This window comes from Oryctolagus cuniculus, chromosome 7 (genome assembly GCF_964237555.1).
Source record: "Oryctolagus cuniculus chromosome 7, mOryCun1.1, whole genome shotgun sequence".
NCBI lineage: Eukaryota > Metazoa > Chordata > Mammalia > Lagomorpha > Leporidae > Oryctolagus > Oryctolagus cuniculus.
In genome coordinates, this window is record NC_091438.1 from 26,978,321 (window position 1) to 27,004,715 (window position 26,395).

General features: G+C 40.9%; 1 protein-coding gene across 31 annotated transcripts in view; it reads right to left on the minus strand.

The window, feature by feature from the left end:
- The window catches only part of PRRC2C (proline rich coiled-coil 2C), a 111,786-nt gene that overhangs the window by 58,408 nt on the left and 26,983 nt on the right, over window positions 1-26,395 (minus strand). For 23 of the 31 annotated variants that reach the window (XM_070077365.1, XM_070077361.1, XM_070077358.1 and 20 more), the window contains exons 2-11: window positions 24,213-24,390; window positions 22,928-23,105; window positions 20,936-21,045; window positions 19,840-19,965; window positions 17,536-17,759; window positions 12,568-12,650; window positions 11,855-11,988; window positions 11,686-11,773; window positions 9,906-10,047; window positions 1,109-1,162 (exon numbers count right to left, since the gene is read on the minus strand). In XM_070077365.1, the coding sequence (XP_069933466.1) occupies window positions 1,109-1,162; window positions 9,906-10,047; window positions 11,686-11,773; window positions 11,855-11,988; window positions 12,568-12,650; window positions 17,536-17,759; window positions 19,840-19,965; window positions 20,936-21,045; window positions 22,928-23,105; window positions 24,213-24,324 (1,251 nt within the window). In that variant the 5' untranslated portion in view covers window positions 24,325-24,390. The remainder of the gene's footprint in view (window positions 1-1,108; window positions 1,163-9,905; window positions 10,048-11,685; window positions 11,774-11,854; window positions 11,989-12,567; window positions 12,651-17,535; window positions 17,760-19,839; window positions 19,966-20,935; window positions 21,046-22,927; window positions 23,106-24,212; window positions 24,391-26,395) is intronic. The other 8 variants (XM_070077366.1, XM_008264072.4, XM_051858366.2 and 5 more) reach the window with 5 other exon arrangements.

The window sequence follows — 26,395 nt, forward strand, 5'->3', positions numbered from 1 at the left end:
TGCGACCAGCACACTGCACCGATCCAAAGCCAGGAGCCAGTCTTCCTCCCAGTCTCCCACACGGGTGCAGGGCCCAAGCAATTGAGCCATCCTCCACTGCCTTCCCAGGCCACAGCAGAGAGCTGGACTGCAAAAGGAGCAACTGGGATAGAATCCGGCCCCCAACTGGGACTAGAACCCGGGTTGCCAGGGCCGCAGGCGGAGGATTAGCCAAGTGAGGCGCGGCGCCGGCCAAGAACTGGATTTCTTAACAGAAATGCCATCAATGACTTTGGTAATAGTTTCAAAAGGATACTGGGAGATGGAAGCATGCTTTAAGAGGGTTAATTAATTAATCAAAGAACAGTGAAAAAGATAGCATGTATAAATAGAATTTTGCTGGGGCTCGACTGTGGTGCAGAGGGTTAACACCCTGGCCTAAAGCATATGGGTGCCGGTTCGAGACCACGTGGCTCCACTTCCCATCCAGGCTATGGCCTGGGAAAGCAGAAAATGGCCCAAGTCCTTGGGCTCCTACACCTGCGTGGGAGACCCAGAAGAAGCTCCTGGCTCCCAGCTACGGGTCGGCGCAGCTTCAGCTGCTGTGGCCAACCGGGGAGTCAAACATCTCTCTCTCTTTCTGCCTCTCCTTTCTGTGCAACTCTTTCAAATAAATAAAAATCTTAAAAAAAAAAAAAAAAGAATTTTGTTGTGATGGAAATCAGAGAATTAGTGTAGGTGCTGGAGGGGAGTATAAGGTGGGGTGGGGTGGTTAATGGACCTGTTTTACTGTTTTGTTTTTTCTTAAATTTTGAGAGGTAACATTACAGTAAGAAGTGGAAGATGGAACCCAAGCAACTGTCCTTAGTAGCAAGGCCAACAAGGAAAATAAAATGAGCTGTGAAGTGGAAAAAAACCAGGTATTTATTAGGTACTTATTTCCTAAGTCAAACTCTGAACATTGCTATCAGCTGAGAATGAAGACAGAAAGGATGAAGAGGAAGACATATCAAAACCAACAAAGAGAAAAGCTGATTAACTATTTCATAAATGTTAAAAATAAAAAACATGCAGCACCTTTGAACCACCAAATATATACACTACAAACTAGCATTTAATTAATATTTACCTGCTGTGCAAGCAACTTTGGAGGTGGTGGCAAGTGTGCAGATGGTCCACGTTCCTATTAAAAAGGATTGTCAAAAAATAATCAATTAAGAAAAAAAGACATCTACTATACATATGTGTGAATGTATCATGCAATCTTAATGAGACCACAGCACTACTGAATATAAGCTCGCCTCTCCCTTTCTCCTTTTTAATAAAAGAATATCACTGCAAAAAATAATTCCGACAGAAATCATTCTATCACTTCAATGAGGTTAGAATCACATAACATAGCAAACTACAGCTGAAGAGTTAAAATTGTATATGTGCGGGTGTAAAAAGTTAAGCTTAAGCTTACAGGTTGGAAGCTTCCTGGTGCAGCTGTGAAAATGAAACAGTGAAGTAGCACCTTGACAATAGGGACTCCATTTTGGAGCACTTGAGACTGCATTCTGGGAAAGCAACCCCCCCCCCACCGTGAGACTCTGGTCCGAAACTATGATCTCAAATAGTCGGACAATAGCAGTGCACTACATCACCCTTGGCAACACACAAAAACCCCCTAGCATGATTGCTCAAGCTTAAAAGTAGAAAGGTTACACCTGGGTTACCTGGGCTAATAATGAAGATGTGATTTGTCTATGTCTTAAGATCATAATTGCTGATTGTAAGACTTTAGCAACTGCTTAACAACCGTGTATTCTCTTCCCCCCTTCCCGGTTTTGCGGTTTTTGCCTTTATAAACCCGAACCTTTGGTTATTCGGGGCTGCTCTGCTCATGATGATCAGACAGCCCCAGCATGCTGGATAATCAATAAAACTTCCCCGTGCTGTTTGCATAAGAGACGTGTCTCTTGGTGACGTTTTTCGGGCGGTCGACTCTAACATTTGGAGGCCCCAGCGAGATCGGGGCTGCCCGTGGACGCCTCCAACAGAAGTCTCTTGGGGTAAGTATAAAGGCGCCTAAGGTAGGGACTCAGTATATGCGCGCTTCAGGTTTCAGTTTTTCGGGTTACAGGCCTGTTTCGGTTTCAGTTTTTGGGTTGGCACGGTATGCACTGTGGCTGGCAGACGTGCCTGGAAGCCCCAGGCTACCACCTTGGGGGACGCCCCGAGAGGACCGGGAGACTGAGGACGCTCAGCGAAACTCCCATCAGAAATTCCCCTAGGCGGGAGTTTTGTGCCAACAGCGGTTACATTTTAGGTTTCAGTTTTTTGGGGAATTGCTTTTCTGTCTGTAACATGGGTCAAACTGTGTCCACGCCGCTATCTCTTACTTTGGCTCACTGGCCTGATGTGTGGGCTAGGGGATCTAATCTCTCTCTTCTGATTAAGAAGGTAAAGCAGCAGTCTTTCTGTGCCTCTGAATGGCTTGCTCTAGGAGTGGATTGGCCCCCCATTTACCACTCATTCGCTGAGTGAAAGAGGCCATTCTCCTGCCTGGCCGTCCTGGGCACCCGGACCGGGATTTTGAGAAGACATCGGAGGTCAGTATTCCTTCCCTCAAGCGGGATCGGATCTGTGGAAGTGACCGTTGAGTGTCCGGCACCCCACAGCTCTCCGAGAACGCGGAGTCCCCCCGGCCACGGCTTAGCTACGGTCGAAACTCCAGAGGGATTGTAAGGAACGGGAGGGAAATTAGGAAGGGCAGTTGGCTGAGAGCCTGGAGACCCCCTGAGCTCGCTTTGGCTTCCCGGCGGCCGGACTGCGACCCGAGGATCAGGTCTCTCTCTCGGAGGGACGCCTGGTCACGCTGCCTACTGCTACGCGAGCAGGGCTTAGCTTCGGTCGAGGCTAATATTGGCCCTTCAGGTAAACTCAGACAACTAGGTAGTGGGTAACCTTGAGTGATAGGAGATTTCAAACCCCACTCAGCCCCCAGACAGCAGGAGGTCATTGCTTTCTGCCTTCCTCCTCCTCCCCGGGGCTCCTTCCCCCACTCTTTTGCTCTCCTCATCTCCATTCCTATACCACTGGGCAGGAGAAAGGGAGAGGGAAATTCCACAAGTCTCTCCACCTAGGGAAAAGCTGTTACCTGTTACCTGTTAACCCTTTCCAACCGGGTAAAAAGTTTTCCGTCTTTGCAGCTTATGGTAGCTCTGGTGCGTCTTAAAAGTTTTTTGTGAACTATTACTGTTGCTAAGCTTTGATTGCCTGAGGACTAAATCTGGAAAAGAGCTAAAGTTAACTATCTGTTGTAATTGACTGAATGTCTGCAGTAGTCCTAATTAATCTGGCTTTGGTTAAATTATAGGAGGTTCCCAACACTCTTGGTAAAATGGCGCACCTACCCAACCCCACAGTTAGTCCTGCCAAGCCCTGGTGTGCGCAGTCTTTCCTGTAAATGGGGGACCACAGCCTTTCTCTGCACTATATTCTAGTCCATGTGGCCTGGTGCACCCAGGCAGGCATAGCCAAATATCTCTAGGCAGAGCCCCCACCCCAGTGCTGCTTCTTTTTCCTCTCCTGGAGGAATTTCCAATTCAATATTACTGCTGGCCTTACCTAAGGGAGCCAGAACCTTAAGCCATTAACCCTTTCCAACCTGATGGGTTTTTCTCTTTGCAGCTAATGAAAACCTAAACAATGGGTTCATATGCTGATAATCAGCTCTTTTCTGTGCTGCTGTCCCTGACTCATCTGAGAGCGTTCACCTGTCTTGAAGGTTTCGCGTTTTTCTATTGCCATTAGAGTCTTGATTGGAAAAACTACAATGTGAAGTTGTTTACATTGTTTATCTGTTTTTAATGTCTGAGTGATTACCCAACTGATCAGAAATGTACTAATTTTGGCTAAATGGTTTGACTCTCTGACAGCTTAAATTCTAAACCGAGTCTTCCAACTTTGGGCTTCCAGTCGGATCCCTGGAACTCTCAAAGGATGAGACTCTAAATTTGTTAAAGTAACAGCTGCTTGGGTCAATTCAAATTATATAAAATATATTAAAATGTTATAAGTGATGTCAGACCTATGCTGTATTTATGTTTTTGCTTTCCAGCTAAAGCGGTCTTATAAAAATAAGAGTAAAATTCTGTGTATACAAGCCTTTATGTTGTTAACTAAAGTAAGCCAATGCAGATTGGTTCAAAAAATTGAGGTAATGCAAATGCCCTTCGGTTTGCTCAGTGGCTTGCTTGCTCAGTTTTACATGTCTTTGATATGCTTTAAACTTGTTTCTCTTAATGAGGAAGATCTTTTCAAAGTTGTAAACATGCACTAGTGTTTGCTGTCCAGGAGGTGTTATCCTCGTGTTACTTAAAAACATGAAAATGTAATTTTAACTTTTATTTCAAATAATGGTGTGGTATTCATTAATAACTCAGTGTCTTAAGTCATCTAGGCATCAGTGCTAAGTAAAACTTGGGAAAAATATATATACTTTTAACATCTCAAATTCAATAAAAAAAAAAAAACTGTTTAAGTTTGTTAACATGTATTCTCATAGGTTGTCCATACATGACATTTCAAGGCTATGTAAAAGTAACTACGGGTATAAAGTTTCAAAAGGTATAAACAAGTCATAAAAAGTTTTAAAATGTTTATGATTTTAAAATATTGTTTACAGAGTTGAGTGCTAATGCCAAAATTACACTGACCTAAAGTTGAAGTCTGATCTTCTGTTATAACAATGGGTTTTAAAGAAAATGTGTACTAATATTAGTAAATATCTAAAAATGGTCTAAATCATAAATCTTAAAATCTGTTTCTGCAAAAACTGTAACGTCTATTTTAACAGTGTCTGCTTAATCGGTTACTCTGCCATTTCTAGAGTTAGGTCCTGTAAGCTCTTTTTTTTTTTGACTCTGTTAAATAATCCTAAATTATGTAAACTCTTATATACAAGGTTTTTTTATTTCTGGTTTATTTGACAACAAGAGACATAAAATTCATGTTAATCCTTTGTGTACTCTACTGTCTCTGTTAAGTTATGGTTATGCGGCAGATGCTAGAAAACTGGGTTCCAGAAAACCAAAAAAGCTCTAGTGTCCACAGGCTACATGGTAAATACCTGGAAGCCAAAGGATTGCAGAGACCTCTGCCACAATTTCTCCTCTAAGTCGGGCTACGCAGTAAACACTGGTTAAACTAACAGTTAAATCTAAAAGCCCAAAAAGTCAGGCTAGAGACCCAACTCGCTGCCTCACTTCTCCTCTTTTCTCTTCCAGAAGGGAAGTTACTACTGTTCTGCAGGACTCTCCACTGTGATGTACGGTTTAATCCCCAGACCTTATGTAAGGGATGACTGACCTTTTCTGTAATAATGCCTGGCCACAGTATAGGGCCCCAAACAACAACAACAACAACAACAAAGGTTAAACTATAAAATAATGTGACAACTAGATCAATTTTTCGGTGTAAAAAGTTACACTGACGACCTCAAAGTATGCAAGCAGGTCACCACAGTTGATCTTACCTAAAGGGTCATAGTTCTCCTCATGGGCACAGTCTTAACTCGCAGGAAGATACTAAGTGTCAGAATTTGCCCATGACCATAGTTTTTCTAGCTCACCCTGATATTTAAAAAAAAAATCTCCAAAAATCAGGATTGGGTTGAGCACCCCCTTGACTGACATCATAGAGGCTGACTCCTTGGTCTACTTTATTAGAGACCAGGAAAACGCGGAGCAAGCTAGCAGCAGAGGATAGACAACAGACCAATCAATGGCTGCTTTACACGGTGATTGCCATCAAGGAGACCCAGCAAGGCCAATGCACCCCAAACGGCACCTGTTGCTGATATAAGGAGCCAGGGCATTGGGCAAGCAGCTGTCGTGACAGCAAATGCCTTCTGTCAGCCCTGCCAAGAGCACGGCCACTGGACACGGAACTGCCCTGGGTGTCGAAGGACTCCTGGTTCAGAACCGCTGACCCTGTGGCCCCGAGCTAAAAAGCCTTTGGCTCTGTCCAGCCTCTGCCCAGCTTCCAGCTCCAGCCACTGCTATTGAGGGGATGGCCTAGGGTCAGTGAAACGCAAGTTGCCTATTTCTATCAGCCTCCTATTCAGCTCTCCTCCTAGTCCAGCCATGTAATGCAAGTCAACAGGGTGCCTCCCTTAAAGGAGATTTGCATCTCTTTCAATTCTCTTCCAGCATCCCAAGGATAGGTCTGGGCCTCACACACCCAGCCATGCCTTAAGTCTATCCAATAACATTAAGCTTAGAAAGCCCTCCCTGCCAGTTCCTAAAAACAGGGCTTTCAGTAACAGCTAACTCAGATAGCCCTACACCTATTTGGACAGGTCCTCACTGAGGACTTAAAGGGCCTATCTCTTAAGGGGTGTGCACAATAATCCATAATATAAATAGTTAAATGTAAGTAATTCATTAGTCTGTCTTCTTTCCAAGCCTGAGACGCTAGTCTTGTACATGGGCTTAACTTCCTAGCAAAACTGGCTACTAAATATCTAATATATATATATATATATATATACACACACACATATAGTCTCTGGGTCAATCAGACTAGACAGACACAAACCCAAATTTGTACTTTTTCTGGAAAAAAAACCAAACAGCTCCAGGACCAGGCCAAGCAGGGCTGGGATTTCTGGCCTAACATCTGATCATAAAAATCCTGGCTATTTCCTCTCCTTGGCCCACTAACTTCTGCAATCTTGATGCTTCTCTTTGGGCTGTGTGTTTTTAATGCCCTTGTTCATTTTGTCTCTAACAGACTAAAAGCTGTTGAACTCCAAATGGTCATCAGGCAAGACTTCCAGCCCATTCCACTGGACGATTTGAGCAGCCCTCTGGACCGAGCAACGCAGTCTTTCCAAGGCCACTGTTGCACACCATAAGACAGGTAGCAAGAGGAAATACCCAAATCCCCCTCGACGCCCACATGCCAGCTTCGAAGAAGTTACAGAAAATGGAACTCCATCCATAATCCCAAAGAAGAATTTTGGGTATTACCTCTTGAGGGGAAAATATTAGGCAGAAAGTCAGTTATGAGCTTATGTGTGTGTGACATAAAGGCCTAATGTGTCCAGCATATGCATCTGTATCTCAGTCATCCTGACAATGTTTCACGGGCAGCCCGGCCTTTACATCCTGCCCTGCCCCCTTCTACCTGATAACCTGCCAGGTGGAGATCCCCACCCCTTCTGCCTGACAAATCTTCCACAATCTCCCAGATGCAGCCCAGTATCTGCATTTCAGTATTACAGAACAGGCGGGGGTTGAATCTCATTTTCATGGGGGGGGGGGGGGGTATGCACGGCCCTAAAAAAAAAAAAAAAAAAAAAAAAAAAGTTATTTTTATGCCGACTGAACCGGGGTGGTTAAAAACTCCATGGCCAAACTCAGAAAATGACTGGAAAAATGGCAACGGGAGAGGGGAACTCAACAGGGATGGTTTGAGTCATGGTTCGGCTGGTCCCCATGGCTTACTACTTTACTGTCAGCCCTAACAGGACCCTTAATTGTTCTACTCCTAATTGTAACCATAGGACCTTGTGTGTTAAATAGACTCATCACCTTCATGCGGAAACAAGTTAAAATTGTTAAACTCATGGTCATAAGACAATAATATGTCACATTAAAAGAGACAAAAACAAATAATCTCTAAGATTAGAGATCCTCACAACAAGGAGTGGGGAATGAAGAGTTAAAATTGTATATGTGCGGGTGTAAAAAGTTAAGCTTAAGCTTACAGGTTGGAAGCTTCCTGGTGCAGCTGTGAAAATGAAACAGTGAAGTAGCACCTTGACAATAGGGACTCCATTTTGGAGCACTTGAGACTGCATTCTGGGAAAGCAACCCCCCCCCCACCGTGAGACTCTGGTCCGAAACTATGATCTCAAATAGTCGGACAATAGCAGTGCACTACATCACCCTTGGCAACACACAAAAACCCCCTAGCATGATTGCTCAAGCTTAAAAGTAGAAAGGTTACACCTGGGTTACCTGGGCTAATAATGAAGATGTGATTTGTCTATGTCTTAAGATCATAATTGCTGATTGTAAGACTTTAGCAACTGCTTAACAACCGTGTATTCTCTTCCCCCCTTCCCGGTTTTGCGGTTTTTGCCTTTATAAACCCGAACCTTTGGTTATTCGGGGCTGCTCTGCTCATGATGATCAGACAGCCCCAGCATGCTGGATAATCAATAAAACTTCCCCGTGCTGTTTGCATAAGAGACGTGTCTCTTGGTGACGTTTTTCGGGCGGTCGACTCTAACACAGCATGTTAGTGGAGGAATTCTGACCAAGGTGAACCCTAAATCACTAATTTTATCTTGCTTAAACACAATACATTTTTTTGAAATTTTTTCTAATGGCAAACTTAAAATACAAATTTGATCTAAAGAAAAGAAACATCTCAGGGTTGGTGCTGTAGCATAGTAGGTTAAGCCTCCACCTGCAGTGCTAGCATCTCATATGGGTGTTGGTTCAAGACCCATTTGCTCCACTTCTGATCCAGCTCCCTGCTAATGGCTTGGGAAAGCAGGCCAAGTGCTTGGGCCTCTCATCCATGTGAGAGACCTGGAAGAAGTTCCTGGATACTGACTTTGGATCGGCCTAGCTCCATGCCCTGCAGGCATCTGGGGAGTAAACTAGTGGATGGAAGATCTTTCTCTGTCTCTCTCAAATAAATCTTAAAAAAAAGAAAAGGGGGGGGGGGTGCAGGGCGGCACTGTGCCACAGCAGGTAAAGCCCCCATGTGAGCACTGGTTTGAATCCTGGCCACTCCACTTCCCACCCAGCTCTCCGCTGTGGCCTGGGAAAGCAGTAGAAGATAGCCCAAGTTTTTGGGTCCCTGCACCAACATGGGAAACCTGGAAGAAACTCCGGTATTCGGATCAGCTCAGCTCTGACTGTTGCAGCCATCTGGGGTGTGAACTAGTGGATGGAAGACCTCTCTCTTTTTCTCTGCCTCTGCCTCTCTCTAACTCTGCCTTTCAAATAAATAAATAAATCTTAAAAAAAAAAAAAGAAAGAAAAATCTAAAATATATTGGGACAGGTTATAATATATAGAATACTTGCTAATTTATACACCAGTATCACAAAAATGGCAAGAAATCAAGACCTGCTCTATCTATCCCTCTATTCTTTAACAATTCTTATCCCACAATATATTAATAAGCATAAGGTCACATGAACCAATAATTTTATTGTATCATTGCATGAAAAGCCCTTCTTTTTAATAAATTTATTAAATGACAGCTCACCAATGCCTTAGGAATAAAATCCAAGAATTAACACTTTTGCCTATCAAGCTATTTAGGACTTATTAAATGTGCTATGCTTTCTCATTCTCTACTCTGTACATGTTCCTAGTGCATGGAACACCTCTCTTCCATTTCTGCTTCTTTAAGAATTCTAGTACTAAGTCTTGCCTTGACTGAATTCTCTAAGAACTCACTATATGCATTCTCATTATACTACTTATCACACTGAACTATATGTAATCAATGCTTACTAGTTACTTTGTTCTTCTTAAAGAGGCTATTAGCTACATCCTTTAAACTCCCTCAAAGGACATGGCTCTCCATCTGTTTTGTATGAATTCTACAAACACATGGTGACTATACCATGATTCTTTAATAGGTGTTAAGTGTACTCTGTCCAAGGTAACCCCTTTTAATTTCCAGTTTGTAATGCAGCTCTTGCTGTCCTTTATCATCTCAAAATTGAGATCAAGTGTATCTGCTGCCCAAATATTTTCCTTCTTCCACAATGTTCTTCAACATAGCTCGAAATTTTAGGTGTCCTGAATATGCATGATTTCTCACATTCAGGCTCGAATGACTACCAATGATTTCAAAATTAATTTTTCCACAGCATCTGTACTTTCAAGAATCTGAGTCCAACAAACCTGATTAAATGGTGGTCCTTTTCCGTAGGGACCCTTTGCTCCTTGTGGCTGGGCAGTTATCTGAGATGATTTAGTGTTGCAAACTTCATCCGCTTCTTTACGGTTTTCAGTGTTTTCAGAGGATTTTGACCCTTGATCTTCACTGAAAAATCAAAATCAAAAATTAAAAAAGTGGACAACTGGATCATCAGAAGTGAATGCATTTTCTCTTAAGTAAAAGATAAGTACTTTCATGTATTTTCAAGGGGAAAATGCTTCAAGAATTGACATAGGTTTGTGATCCAATATTTTGATAATGTCATTAAATATTTACAATGGTCTTGGGGACTGGGTTTGTTCAGTTCATTATCAAGGCATAATGCATAATAAAGTGGTTTTCAAACTAGACAATCACATTTTTGACACACAACCTACAAAGACATATAAACTCATCATTTCTCTATCTTCCATTCAAAATATCTCTTCTAAAACTGAGTAATACTGGAAATATTAACTGTATTCTAATTTATTCTGATTAAGTGAAAAATGTAAATCAAACTATTGCAACAAGGAGCAGGTGTTGTGGTACAGCTTGTTAAACCATTACTTGAAATGCCTATATTCCCTGTCTGAGTGCCTGAGATACAGTCACTTTTATGCTTCCAATCCAGCTTCCCGCTAAGATGCCTGGAAGGCAGTAATAGCTGAATCCCTGCCCTCCCGAGGGAGATCCAAATGGAGTTCCCAGCTCCTTCAGCCTGACTTAGCCTTGGCTGGCGTGAACATTTGGGAATTGAACTAGTAGACAGAAGATCTCCTCTTCTCTGTCACTCTGCCTTTCAAATAAATAAATGTTTAAAAAAATTTTTTTAAATAGGAGTAACAAACTGCAGGCTTTTCACAAATGGTTATGAAATGGTAGTGTATCACCAATGCCATGGCTAGGAAATTATACCAATATGTGCATGCAAATTCCTGTGTAATGACCAACATTTATGATAAAGATAACCCAAATACTCTTGACTATAGTGTTCCTGTATTTTTTAAGAAAGCAAAAGAGGCTCTAATGCTGCTTGCTAAGCTTTAAAAACAAAAGAAACTGAACGAAACAAAAACAAAACAAGTAGTAACATAAGAAATTATTTGCGGATTTAGTTACTCGAGCAAGTAACCATTTAAAATAGCCCAATAATGACTCTCAAAATATCTCCAATTAGGGGCTGGCGCTGTAGCCCAGCGGGTTAACGCCCTGGCCTGAGGTGCTGGCATCCCATATGGGCGCAGGTTCTAGTCCCGGCTGCTCTTCTTCCAATCCAGCTCTCTGCTACAGCCTGGGAAAGCAGCAGCAGATGGCCTATGTCCTTGGGCCCCTGCACCCGCGTGGAAGACCCGGAAGAAGTTCCTGGCTCCTGGCTTCGGATCGGCACAGCTTCAGCAGTTGCAGCCATCGGGGAGTGAACCATCGGATGGAAGACCTCTCTCTCTCTCTCTCTCTAACTCTGACTTTCAAATAAATAAATAAATCTTAAAAAAAAAAATCTCCAATTAGGCGCCAAGCACTGAAGTATCTTTTTTTTTTTAAATGTACTTTCTCAAGAAACATCAAACCTTAATTCCTTGATTAGCTGTACTGTATTAATTTGGCTCATTAATTACCCACCTACTCAGTAAAACTTCCTGGAGAATGTAGATATTCTATAAATAAGGAACAAATGTCTATTAATGAAGCCTTTCTGAATAAACAGGTAATGTTATATCAACAAATTTATATTGTTTTTGGTAAATGATCATCACAACTTACCTGCTATTCTCTTTAGGACTACTACTTCCTTGTTCATCATCATCACTAAAATTCAGCTGTTCTGTATAATCTACTTCCATCTGAGCACCTATTAAATTAAGGAAAATTCAGACTGATTGTTTAAGAAGCATCTATCAATTTAAAGTACTTAATGAACTTTGCTTCTTACCTGCCCAACCTTCATCAGCTTCAGCATCTAGGTTATCAAACTTATCCAGCTCCTTCAGTTCTGATGCACTAAGGATGGACGGGCGTTCCGGCTCAGAGGCCCATGAAGGAGGTGGGCCTCTCCCTCGAAGGCCTCTAATGAATGAAGATCACAATGGGAAAAGATACAATGTTTGAACAATGCCAATTTAGGGGAATATCCAAAGATCGCATTTAGTTCATTTCAATTTAGCATTAGTGTTTTTATACCAAATATACAAAATGTTCTGTACCGACATAGGTAAGAAATTAATACTAGCAAATACATAGTTTGTATTCAAATATTTAAAAGCTGACAGGGTTTCTGAAAACAAATTTCTGAAGATTAAAAAAATATGCCACAGGTAATAGTTTGATTAAAATAACAACTTTAAGAAAAATAACAATTCAAGAAGATATTTAAGTCTCACATTAATCAGAGAATGGGAAATGATTAAAATTATGGAATAAAGAAAGGATAAGCAAGTATTATGAATATTAGAGCTATAATCTCAGAATTTTGTTAATTTAAATTTTTTAAGAATTAAGTGTTTTTGTTCTAAAAGTTGGCCAATTATTTGTTAATGGCAATTGTACTTTGAGGACAGAGAAAATTAATCAAACATTTCAATCCTTTCAAATTTCAGATGTTAATGAGTATATATATTCCTTGAAGACTTCACTCAATAGCCTTACTTGTTTGTTTCAGATAAAGATGGGGGGAACCTCATTGGACCATGTAGAGGAGGATACGCCATCCTTGGATACTGTTGAAACATCTAAAAAGGGAAACAAAAAAATTTAATCTAGCCATTAAAAAAAGAAATCCTGTGACCTGGCCTATTAAATAAAGAGTATCCATGGTTCTGAAGTACGCCATGGCTGTGAGCCTCAACAAGGTCCAAAGGGTCAAAAAAGGACCATGTACACAAACACAGCCACTACCATGGATGCCACACCAAGCCCTGATGCTCATGTGTGACAGGACTCAGGACATGCATGGTTTTATCCTGTAGGAGTACCTCACTATGCAGAGACTCAAAGTCTCCATGGACAAACAGAACCTTAAATCCATCCAGAAAAGGCAAACGGGAGTAGGAAAGCAGTGTCCAAGATGGAGCCCCTCCTCCCATGCTTAATTAACACTGTAAGTCCCTGGGGAGGGGGAATTAAACAGTAAGAGTACTGTTTATTGGCTGGTACAGATTACCCATCTTCAATAACAAGCTATTTCTAAGATCACTGCCTCCATCAAGTCTTTACAAAACAGGAAATAAAGGCAAACCATACAATGAACTTCTAGATCTTATTAAAAAAATTACACACGGTTGTATATTGATGTGAAAAATTTAAAAGACAACATAGGTATACACACAAACATCAAAGAAAACTGCAAAGTCTTCATTATGTGACTATACTTAAAGGCAGATGATATGAAACTTCAGGCTAAATCAAGAGTAGACTAACTGAAGGCAGATTCATTGACAAAGAGAAACTCTTTTATTTTTTTTCCTAAAGATTTTATTTACTTATTTGAGAGGTAGAGTTACAGACAGTGAGGTAGAGACAGAGAGAAAAGTCTTCTGTCCACCGGTTCACTCCCCAAATGGCCACAATGGCCGGAGCTGTGCCGATCCAAAGCCAGGAGCTTCTTCCAGGTCTCCCATGTGGGTGCAGGGGCCCAAGGACTTGAGCCATCTTCTACTGCTTTCCCAGGCCATAGCAGAGAGCTGGATCAGAAGTGGAGCAGCCAGGTCTTGAACCGGTGCCCATATGGGATGCTGGCGCTGTAGGCAGAGAATTAACCTACTGCACCACAGCACTGGCCCCAAAGAGGAACTCTTGTACAGATAAAAAAGGTTATAAGCTGAGGGAGTGAGGAGGTAGCTTGGGAACTACTTTAAGATTTTTCTGTGAGTAGGAAATGGACTCTCAGATTACTACACAAATAATAACTATAAACTTAGGTTCAAACAGGTCAAGATGATTCTGGGGGAACTTGGCTTGAAAAATTCAATTTTAAAAACTGAGAAAACATTGTAAAACCAAGGGACTGTCTTATGATTTGGAAAGAAGCGTATTACGAAGTGCTTGGTGATTACTGTATTGCCTTAAACACATAATTTTTATTTTGAAATAGATTAGTCTGTCTTTAAAAATAAGCTGTTAGACAGGGCTGGCGCCGGCACCCCGGTTTTAGTCCCGGTTGGGGTGCCAGGTACTTGTCCTGGTTGCTCCTCTTCCAGCCCAGCTCTCTGCTGTGGCCCGGAGGGCAGTGGAGGATGGCCCAAGTGCTTGGGTTCTTGCACCTGCAAGGGAGACCAGGAGGAAGAGCCCGGCTCCTGGCTTCGGATCGGTGTAGGGCCGGCCATAGCGGCCATTCTCACTGTCTATAACTCTCTCTCTTTCTCTCTCACTGTAACTTTGCCTGTCCAAAAAAAAAAAAAAAAAAAAAAATTGTTAGATGAAGAAATTACTTTATACTTGAAGAGAAGCTGTGTTTATATGATTATGTTATCCAAATAATTTCTTCTGGGGCTGGCATAGAGGCACAGTGAATGAATCTGCTACCTGTTCCACGTCTGATCTTGCTCCTTGCTAATGAGCCTGGGAAAGCAGTGGAAGATAGCCCAGGTGCATGTCCCATTCTCCAACAAAGCAGGAGTTCCAGGTTCCTGGCTTCAGCCTGGACCAGTCCCTTTCAAGGGGGGAGTGAACCAGAAGATGAAGATCTCTCTTACTGTCTCTCCCTCTAATTCTGCCTTTTAAATAAGTAAATAAAGGTCAACTGCTATGGCATAGTGGGTTAAACTGCCGTCTACAGTTTGAGTCCCGGCTGCTTCACTTATGATCCAGCTAGCTCCCTGCTGATTTGCCTAAAGAAGTAGTGGAAGATGATGGCCCAAGTACTGGAACCCCTGAACCCATGTCGAAGACCAGGATGAAGCTCCTAGCTGCAGCCTTGCCTAGTCTTGGCAGTTGTGGCTATCTGGGGAGTGAGCCAGCAGATGGAAGCTCTCTCTCTGCTCCCCTCTCTCTCTAACTCCATGTTGAAACTCAACTGGGGAAATTTCCTTTCTCTCTTTTATTTAAATTTATCATCTAGACACTGGGATATGGAATGTGAGCATCCCAAGTGGCAGCTTAACCCACTGCTACATAACACCCATCCCCGGGAAAGTTTTTTTTTTTTGAGGGGGGAAATACTCCAGAGAATTTATGTTTCTATCACATTTCTATACTGTAGTAAGTAAATTCCCCACTGGAGGTTAATGTTCACAGATGAAGTTGCATTAGATCCTTTTTCTTATCATTCAAAGATTTACTTAATGTGGTGTTAATTGCTTTAAATTTAGGAATATGCCCAAATATAACTGTAGAAACAATCTTTTTCAATCCTCAATACATAAAAACTATTAAAATTTTTTATTAATTAATAGAATATTTCATTTAAGTAATCAACGAAACAGGAATAAATCCTGTTTGGTATCTTCCCCTCCCCTGCCCTACTCCCACTCTTGAAGTTCAGGTGTCTTTGGAAGTATAATTCAAAAATTATTAGAAGGCAAGTAGTTGAGTATAAATCATTTTCTAAGGCCAGGTCAGAGTTTAGGATTTAACATATTCAAGCTTCTTCTTAAAAATACTTAACAAGTGGGGCTGGTGGTGTGGCAAAGTGGGGTAAATCTGCCACCTGTATTGCCACATCCCACATGTGCACCAGTTTGTGACCCAGCTGCTCCACTTCTGATCCAGCTCCCGCTAATGGCCTGGGAAAGGCAGCAGAAGATGGCCCAAGTGTTTGAGTTCCTGTCACCCATGTAGAAGACCAGGATGAAGCCCCTGGCTTCAGCTTGGCCCAGCTCTGGCTGTTGCCTACCATCAGCAGAGTAAACCAGCAAATGTGAACTCTCTCTCTCTGTTGTATTTAACAATTTATTTTCCTCTGCTACTCTAGAATGGTTTAAAAAAAAAAACTACAAATGAATAGAAAATATAGTAGCTACTTAGAACTTTCACATGATTTAAACCAAAAACTAACATCTAAACTTTTTTTCCTCTATGAATAATGGGTATTGTGGAAATTGTAAATTTATTAACATAGGCACATGTAACTTCTAAAAAAAAAATCATAGAATGAGATCACCAAATGTTATTACTAGTTTATAGAAAATACAGGCGTCAAAAAATATCTAAAGAAACCACAAAGAATGAATCAGCAGAATACGCTATGACAAACTCCACAGGCTAACAAATTTTAACAAGACATGCAAACAAGACTCTTAAGACATGAATTTGAGATTATTAAACATTTTGTTCTTAACTGTGACAACGGTATTATGCATTCCACCCTTCCCCCCGAGTCTTTACTTTTTAAAATACAACCTAAAATATTCACAGATGAAATAATCTAAGAATTGCTTAGTGATCCTAAGTAGTGGAAAATTAGGAGTCATCGCAAAATTTTTATTTTATTTTTGCGATGTTCAAAATTTCCATGATGAAAAGATTTTAAAAAAATACACTCATTCAAGCTTTCGAACTAAAGCAGGTATTCTTAACATTCTGTGTTTGTCTTGAACCTCGTTGGCAGTCTAGCAAATTCTATAAACTTTTCAGAAATATATTCCATTCATAATCTAAAATATATAGTATCTCAAAGAAATACAATATGCTAAAATTCTGTCAATACACTAGTTTAAAAATAAATTTGTGGGGGTCAGCACTGTGGTACAGTAGATTATGCTATTGTCTACATCTCACATAAGCACCAGTTTGAGTCCCGGCTGCTATACTATTGATCCAGCTCCCTACTGATGTGCCTGGGAATACAGTGGAAAATGGCCTTCCTTTGTCATGGCCCTTATCACTCATGTGGGAGCAGACTGGAGTTTCTGCCTCCTAGCTTCAGCATGGCTCAGCCTGGCTCAGCCCTGGCCCTTGCAGCTACTTAGGGAGTGAACCAGTTGTGGGAAATTACCATTCTGTCTCTCCTCCTAACACTGCCTTTCAAATAAATAAAAAAAAAATCTTGAATTTTTTTTTTTATATATTCAAGTATATGGGCAGTTCAAAAAAGAAATGTGGAGAACTGTAAATTGAAGACCTTTTATTTTGGTGCAAAAATTTTTGAAACCTACAAGTTTTTTTCAAGACTCAACTGTACGTATGAGTTTTAAAATTCCTGGAACCAACTATTTATTTCATTTTGCATGAACCTTCTGAAGTACCTTTGTACATACTTTTTTAAAAAATAATTATTTATTTATTTATAAGGCAGAGTTACTGAGAGGGAGAGGCACAGAGAGAGACAGAGAGGTCTTCCATCAGCTGGTTCACAACTCAAATGGCCACAATGGCCAAAGCTGGGCCAATCCAAAGCCAGGAGCCAGGAGCTTCTTCCAGGTCTCCCACACGGGTGTAGGGGCTCAAGAACTGGGGCCATCATTTACTGCTTTTCCAGGTCATAGCAGAGAGCGGGGTCAAAAGTGGAGCAGCTGGAGCTTGACTGGCGCCCATATGGGATGCCGACACTGCAGGTGACGGTTTTACCCGATATGCCACAGTGCCGGCCCATCATGCATACTTTTCTGCATTTCAATGCTTCCCTTGGACCCTAGATCAAAAACCCATAATTTCAGCTTCTTATTCAACAATACTCACATAAGGAGGCATCATGGCTCTATACTGGGAAGGAAGACCAGGCTGCTGTCCATTCAGTTTAGCCTGTGGAGGACCACAAGCTATCCTCTTTTCCACAACCTTGAGGATATCACTTTGTTCCGATGTTCCAGCTGTGCTTTCATCCTGGCCAGGCAGCTTTTCATCTTGCTCAGACGAAGAAGGTGAACCAGCAGACTTACCACCATCCCTCCAACAAGCCACATCTAGTATGGAGAAAGAAGAAAAAAAAATTCCAACAATGGAACACAGTGCAACCAAAGTGGGCACATTTCACGAAAATGGAATCAAGTAAGCATGATGAAAAATCCAAAAAGTCTAGTCTATGTCTTCTTGATACTTTCAAGGTTTTTAGGAAGTCTAGATTTGTGACTTCCAAAGCAGAAAGAATATAGCTCCAGGATATATCCCAGGATATTCTCTGCGATGCAGAGAATAGTACTGTAATTCTTCTATGAAGCTTCATCAATATCTGATATAGTCAAAATCACTGTCTTTATTTGGTCCATGTTCTAAGGTCATGTTTTAGAGTAAGATATCTGAGATTTCCTAAGGGGAGCAGGGGTTCTACAACCCAGGAAGATCGACAGTGCTAGTCTCATTTGTTTGCAAGTTACTAGTGCTCAGATGAACTGATTTAGTGACAGCATCTGGTTCAACTACACTTAAATAAAATAGCTCAGCAATTTTCCAAAGAAACACTGACAGCCAGATTCCAACATGACCTGAGTGGTGTTTACCTCCTGGTTCACTCTTGCATTAGACCAGCGTTCGTCTATGTAATATGTAGAATATGGCAGAAGTGGCAGCATATCCCTTTGGAGATTAGGTTGTAAAAGATTGTGGACTTCTGTCCTGAGTGAGAAATATTTTCAGGAAGCCATGTTGTAAGCGGCTCACTGAGAGGCCAATATACCAAAGATCCAAAGGCTACATGAACAAGCTTGTAAACACAGGCCTAGTCAAGTCAGCCTCAGATGACAACTTTATTGCAGCCTTCTGAAACAGTCCCTCAGCCATGCCCTCAACTAAGCTGTTCTGGATACTTTGGGAGATCATAAGTCCAGTTTGGTTTGTTTTACATTGCCAAATATGTTCTGCAGCACTAGACAAATAAATGGTAAAAACTCAAAGACAGTAGAGCCAACACATCTACGTAAGTGTAAACTCATAAATTACAATTCCATGATTGAAAAATAAAAAGTATAATTAATCAGATCTGAACAGAGCCAAGAGCAATGTGAAATGCACTAGGTTATTGGAAACATGGATTTGTAAACAACTGTCAAAGAGGAACGTCCTCATGTGTGGTGTCTTGGAGATACAACTTGGTAATGACAAAATGAAACTCACAGTAAGACGTTTAAAAATCGTGGGACTGGTGTTGTGGTGCAGTGGTTTAAGCTGTTATCTGTGAGCTGCGGCGTCAGCCTGGGGTATGTTATTAAAATGCAGTTTTTGATTTAGTAAGTTGGATATAGGGTACACAATACATTTCTTTTTTTTATTATTTTTAAAAACGACTTATTGGCTGGCGCCGTGGCTCAATAGGCTAATCCTCCGCCTGCGGTGCCAGCACCCCGGGTTCTAGTCCCGGTTGCTCCTCTTCCAATCCAGCTCTCTGCTGTGGCCCGGGAAGGCAGTGGAGGATGGCCCAAGTGCTTGGGCCCTGCACCCACATCATGAGAGACCAGGAGGAAGCACCTGGCTCCTGGTTTCAGATCGGCGCAGCACGCCAGTCGCAGCAGCCATTTGTGGGGGGTGAACCAACAGAAAAAGGAAGACCCTTTTCTCTGTCTTTCTCATTGTCTAACTCTGCCTGTTAAAAAAAAAAATGATTTATATATTTATTTGAAAGGCAAAAGTTAAGAGAGGGAGAGACGAAGAGCTCTTCTAACTGCTGGTTCACTTCCCAAATAGCTGCAATGGCCAGGGCTGGACCAGACTGAAGGCAGGAAAGCTCCATTTGGGTCTCCCATGTGGGTGGCAGGTGCTCAAGCACTTGGGCTATCTTCCACTGCTTTCCCAGGCACATCTTCCGGGAACTGTATGGGAAATGGAGAACCCAGCAGCTTAACAAATCTGGCCCCCACAATTATACATTCCTATGAAGCTGTCTAGTTAGTGACACTGTTGGTAAAAACATTCTGAATTGAGTAGCAAGCAAATACAATATTTGCCTTTTCAAACTAGGCAATTTACATATACAACAGAAAGTATTATCACAAAATAAAATACAGATTTGATCTCACTCTATATACTTTTTTAAATAGAAAGTAGTCTTACTTGGTGGGCGTAAACTGGGTCCAGGTCCATAGTTGTCATCATTTGATTCTTTATCTTTCTTTTCTTGATCCCCAGCTGCCTGCAGGCTGGGAAATTCTTGCTGAAATTGACTGTTCACTTGGATTCCTATGGATTTTTTTTTAAAAAATTAAAAGTAACTTTTATACTAACTATAATTAAAACAACCCTCCCAGGATACAGCTCTCTGCCTCTTTCTTACAAATTAGTCCATATTACAATGACTGTTCATATCCATAAAGATTCTGAATTTATCTACATTCCTTTTGAATGTTAATGAACAGCCACGAAGAGAAAAAACAGGTAAGAGTTTCACATGTTTCTTTCATTATAATTTTGAGTAAAAGTCATTTGAGTAAAAGTCAAATTCCTTTGCTAAAAACATTAAGAATTAGTTCAAATTATAGTACTGAAAGACTTATGAATAAACACTGTAAGTTGCAATGTGTCACTAACATGTTCTCATTAACTTAATTTACTGGAGGATAATGACTGCACCTCACTATCCATCTGCTCAGCTATCTACTTTCCTTTTATACTTCTATAAATTAAACAAGCTAACTTCATTAGTTAGAGGGCCTAGACTGATTCTGAATTTTGTTTTGTAGACAGTTCCTGATTTGAAAGTGGGAAAATTAAATTCTGTTTGGGATCCCATCATCACTTGGTGTCAAGAATTTTTGCTTTGTGACTCATCTCTGCCCAGTAAATGCCAGAGTGTTTGAAACAGGAGACAAAGGGCATAGGGAGAGATGAGTATAGTTTTTTTTATTTATACAATGTCTGAGTACTTTCACAGTGCTGCATGTATAGATTTTGACTGTATGTGTAAGGGGAAAGAGAAAATGTGGGCTTCTTAAAGATGCCCTTTTTAGCCACTATCATTGCATCTTACATGATTCTTAATACTGAAATTTACTCAGGCCAAGATATTTTTTACAAGACCCTTTCCCCAGGGCCTGAATATATGCTGACAATGCTTTCCACCCTAACCAAAATACAGTCCACCCCTCATCTCCTACATGGCTGCTCAGTAACTGGCAAGCCTAACCACTTTTCCCAGCTAATGACCACTTACCATCTCCTTGCCCACCTTGCTTGTTACTGGCCCATGATTTGGGAGCAGGTGCTACTTCTGGGGGAGCTGTAACCCCAGGTTTTGGTTGTGCTGCTGGCACTTCTGGTGTTCTTAAAAAAAATATGATTCCATTATTTCAGATATTGTATATTTAAATAAATAAAATTATTATATTTAAGTAAATTTACATACAAATTATTTTGGCTACAGATTTAACTCTTGGATGCATCTCAAAAATGTTTCCCCCCTGTAACATTGCTATGATTATGGCTATTTATGTTTCCATTCACCTTCAAGTAACTCAATGAAATGGCAACTTTTGTTTTCTATTTTAAGAAAAAAAGAGACTTAGTGAATAGAGCTGAGAAAAATGTTTTGAAGAAATGAACATTTTAACTAGAAGTAACAACAGCATATGCATACATACAATCTGGACTGGTAGAATTAGCCAAGGGTTAAGGCTAAGTAACCCCTCTGTGTGGTTGTCAACAGGTTTCCCACTATACTTATTACTGTTATTAGAGGTTAACAGCAGTATCCATTCTCATGAGTAAAAGTATTTATAAGAGTTTATAGTGTTATACAATCCTTGTAATGTGTAATGCTTAAAAATGAAAAGGTAGTTTAACACACTCATAAAATACATGCATGTTGTCAGGCCTATGAGCAATTTGTTATTGTAATTCTTCTACAACTAATGATATAAGATTCTACAAAAGCCTAATTTACCAAAAAAGCTCCCTGTTCAGGATTATCAAAATTTGATAACAGAGGGAGACAAAAACAAACAAAAGTACCCAATGACTTCTCTTATTTTTAAAATTACCACTACTGGGGTGGGTATGCAGTATAGTGGTTTAACACGCTGCTTGAGGGGCAGGTGCTGTGGCGCAGCGGGTTAACACCCTGGCTGAAGTGCCAGCATCCCATATGGGCGCTGGTTCTAGTCCCGGCTGCTCCACTTCCAATCCAGCTCTCTGCTATGGCCTGGGAAAGCAGCAGAAGATAGCCCAAGTCCTTGGGCCCCTGAACCCCTGCCTGGAAGAAGCTCCTGGCTTCGGATCAGCACAGCTCTGGCCATTTTGGCCAAATGGGGAGTGAACCATTGGATGGAAGACCTCTCTCTCTTTCCCTGCCTCTCTTCTCGTTGTGTAACTCTGACTTTCAAATAAATAAGTAAATCTTTAAAAAAAAAAAAAAAAAAAAAAAAGATGCTGCTTGGGAAAGACACCTACATCCCCTGACTGCCTAGGTTCATTTCCAGGTTCTGTTCCCATTTCCAACTTTCCTGCTAAAGCACAACTTGGGAGGCAATGGTTGATGCCTCAAGTAATTTGAGTTCCTTATCACCTGTGTGGGATACCTGCATTGAGTTCCTAACTCCTGGCATCAGCCTGGCCCAGCACTAGCTGTTGCAAATATTTGGGGTATGAATCAGATAGAGAAATCCATCATGCTTTCTTTCAAAGGAAATATATAAACATAAAATTACCTTTACTTAGCTAAGTCATTCAATTAGCTAATAGCACAACCATTAAACATAGATGGCTAAATATTTGCTCAATGAATGATGATTAAGACGGACACTATTGATTCTATCCCAATTTTCTTGTTAACTCCTTATTTATTCAAAACACACTACTTAAGTACCCAAGTAGTTTCAACGCTGGAGATAGAGTAAATTAAATAGACAGAAATCCTTAGCATAATGGAAATTAGGTAACAGAATTTAACTCTTAATCACATTAGAAAGAATGTCTAGAGAGGAGAGGGCATGATATAGGCTATGACTTAAGCAAAGTTCTGATGAACAACTCTGTCATCTGCTCTACCTTGACAAACAAAAATACTAAAACTAACCAACTCATGAGGAAAATTAAACTACCGTTATTACACAAAATTAGACTTCAAAAGGGTCACATAACACTGAGCACATGGTAGGTATTCAAACAGTAATTTCCTGCAAAGGAGAAGGGTTGAGTTTTGACTCACTTTTCTTCTTCATGCTGTTCTTGTTTTGATGCCCATCCGGTACCATCTTTAGGTACAATGTTCACATTAGGATCATTGCCTTTGTTTTCTGCTTTGAGGCTTGGGAGGTTAGCAGGTGGAGGCATACGCCTTGAAATACCAACTTTTCCAAGACTTTGTAATCCATGTCGAGCTGCAACTAAAAGATCAGTAACATCAACTTTCTTAGAACATCTATCTTATTAGCCATTTTATTCTTCAAATGTTATGGAAAACCAATAGGAATTAATGGAATTCTTGAATATGACTATTCCAAATATTTTAAGGTAAGAATTATAGATCAAGTCAGATATCTATAACACAATTCCATGTCAAAATATTAAATAATCATTGAGTAAATGCTTTAAAAATTCCAACAATACAACCTGACCTACTATGAAAATGAAATCACTGATAATGATGGGTTTTGAAAATTTATTCAGGGTTGGGGCTAGTGCTTTGGAGCAGTGGGTTAACGCCCTGGCCTGAAGTGCTGGCATCCCTTATGGGCACCGGTTCTAGTCCCGGCTGCTCCTCTTCCAATCCAGTTCTCTGCTATGGCCTGGGAAAGCAGTAGAAGATGGCCCAAGTCCTTGGGCCCCTGCATGCACATGGGAGACTGGGAAGAAGCTCCTGGCTCCTGGCTTTGGATTGGTGCAGCTCCTGCCATTGTGGCCACCTAGGGAGTGAACCATCGGATGGAGGACCTCCCTCTCTCTCTCTCTCTCTGCCTCTCCTACCTCTGTGTAACTGACTTTCAAATAAATAAATCCTTAAAAAAAATAAGAAAATTTATTCAGGGACTCTAAGCATGTTAGAAGATAAACACTGACTTTATAATATATATTGCTAATATATCAAACATGGTTATGTTTCTAGTTTTTGCAAAATATACTGAGCTCAAGGTACCTAAGCTAAAAAAAAAAAGCAGTAAGAAATATAGGATTTTATTCTGTTGCTAGAAATGTACTAAATACTAACGTATGGTTGTGTGCCTTTCAATCTCAACTAAGTTTTCCATTTGAAGCTATATATTTCTACTTATTTTTTGCTGACAAAGGGGTAAAAATAAAAATATTTAAAAATGATTTTATGAAAGCATTAATTTTCAATTTTAAGATTCATTTATCCTGAAAAATGTGTGCATATATTAAAAAGGGTAAATAGGACTGCAGTAAGTGGGGTATGTATCATGTTCTCAGTTTCAGTATACCATTTTTAGTAACAGAAACATGAAAAATTAAAAGTGTCACTTGATTTTGCTCACCTGTAGTTTTCTGAGTTTCTAAGGATTTTCCCTTGTATGTATTAAATAAACTGAGTGTTGCATACTTTTTCCCATCCTTTGCTTTTGTGCTCTGGCCTGACTTCTCCGACATTTCGGTGGAAACTCATCGAGTCCAAAGCCTCCTGCCACACCCCTTAAAATCAGTCTTTTGGATTCACTTAAGAAAGAAAAAATAAGAATAACTTTAGAATGTATTAGATAACTAAAAATTCAATAAACCCAAATATTCACAGAAATCCTAAAAAAAAAAAAAACCTAAGCAATGAAATTAATAACTCATATCAATGATAATGATAGATCTCTAATACTGTCAAATTCCAATAACCAATAATGACAAAATTAATAAATTACTATGTACACACTATCTATGGTTTATAACAGCTTAATACTATCATAGAGATGAGGGTTATAATCCATGTTCAGATGAAGAGTTACAGTAATGCAGTGCAGAGAGACTGTTTATGTAATAGACACATGGTTCAATTTAATATGCCTGGAACTACTGCCATCATTAATCTATACACCTAGAATTCAGCTATTTGATGACAACCATCATCCCTCCTATGTCTTTATTTTCAGGCAGTATGTGTCCAAAGCTGTATCAATCTAACAGTTTAGAACAGCAAGAACATTCTACTTCTTCTGTATTCTGTAAAGGGTAAAACATTTCCTCACAAACAAAAAATATAAAAATTGCCTATTCTATGTTTATGTTCCAAATGTACAAACATTCTCCATCTTTGGAACTAAATGTACCCCAATCCTGGACATGCACCCCAAATCATGAATATATCTGCAACTTAAAAAACTCGACAACAAAAAACAACCAATCCAGCTGAGAAATGGCAAAGGACTTTAATAGACAGTTCTCTAAAGAAGAAATACAAATGGCCAACAAATATATGAAAAAATGCTCAACATCACTAGCCATTAGGGAAATGTAAATCAAAACCACACTGAGATGTCACCTTAACCCTGTCAGAATAACTAAAATCAAAACACAGAGAGCTCTGCCAGGTCATAGCAAAGAGATGAATCAGAAGTGGAGCCCATGCACCTGCATGGGAGATCTCAGCTCCAGCTGTTGCACCCATCTGAGGAGTGAACCAGTGGATGGAAAAACCTTTCTCTCTCCTGCCTCTGCCTCTCAGTAACTGTCTTTCAAATAAATATTTTTTTTTTTTGACAGGCAGAGTGGACAGTGAGAGAGAGAGAGAGAAAGGTCTTCCTTTGCAGTTGTTCACCCCTCAGTGGCTGCTGCGGCTGGCGCACTCCGAAGCCAGGTTTTTCTCCTGGTCTCCCATGGGGTGCAGGGCCCAAGCACTTGGGCCATCCTCCACTGCCTTCCCGTGCCACAGCAGAGAGCTGGACTGGAAGAGGGGCAACCGGGACAGAATCTGGTGCCCTGACCGGGACTAGAACCCGGGGTGCCGGCGCCACAAGTGGATGATTAGCCTAGTGAGCCGTGGCGCCGGCCTATAAATAAATCTTAAAAACAAACAAAAAAAAACCCAAAGAGCAACAAATGCTGACTGAAAACGTGGATAAAGGGAACACTTACACAATGTTGGTGGGAATGTAAATTAGTACAGCCACAGTGGAAAAAGTGTGATTTTTTAAAAAACTAGAAATAGCCTTACACTATGAGATCCAACAATCTCACTATTTGGTATATACCAAAAAACCTGAACACAATGTATAAAAGAGATACCTGGCCGGCGCCGTGGCTCAATAGGCTAATCCTCCACCTTGCGGCGCCGGCACACCGGGTTCTAGTCCCAGTTGGGGCGCCGGATTCTGTCCCGGTTGCCCCTCTTCCAGGCCAGCTCTCTGCTATGGCCAGGGAGTGCAGTGGAGGATGGCCCAGGTGCTTGGGCCCTGCACCCCATGGGAGACCAGGAAAAGCACCTGGATCCTGGCTCCTGCCATCGGATCAGTGCGGTGCGCCGGCTGCAGCGGCGGCCATTGGAGGGTGAACCAACGGCAAAGGAAGACCTTTCTCTCTCTGTCTCTCTCTCTCACTGTCCACTCTGCCTGTCAAAAATAAAAAAAAAAAAAAAAAAAAAAAAAAAAAGAGAGAGATACCTGCACTACCATGTTCATAGCAGCACTGTTCAAAATAGCCCAAAACTAGAATCAACCAAGGTGTTTATGGTCATTGT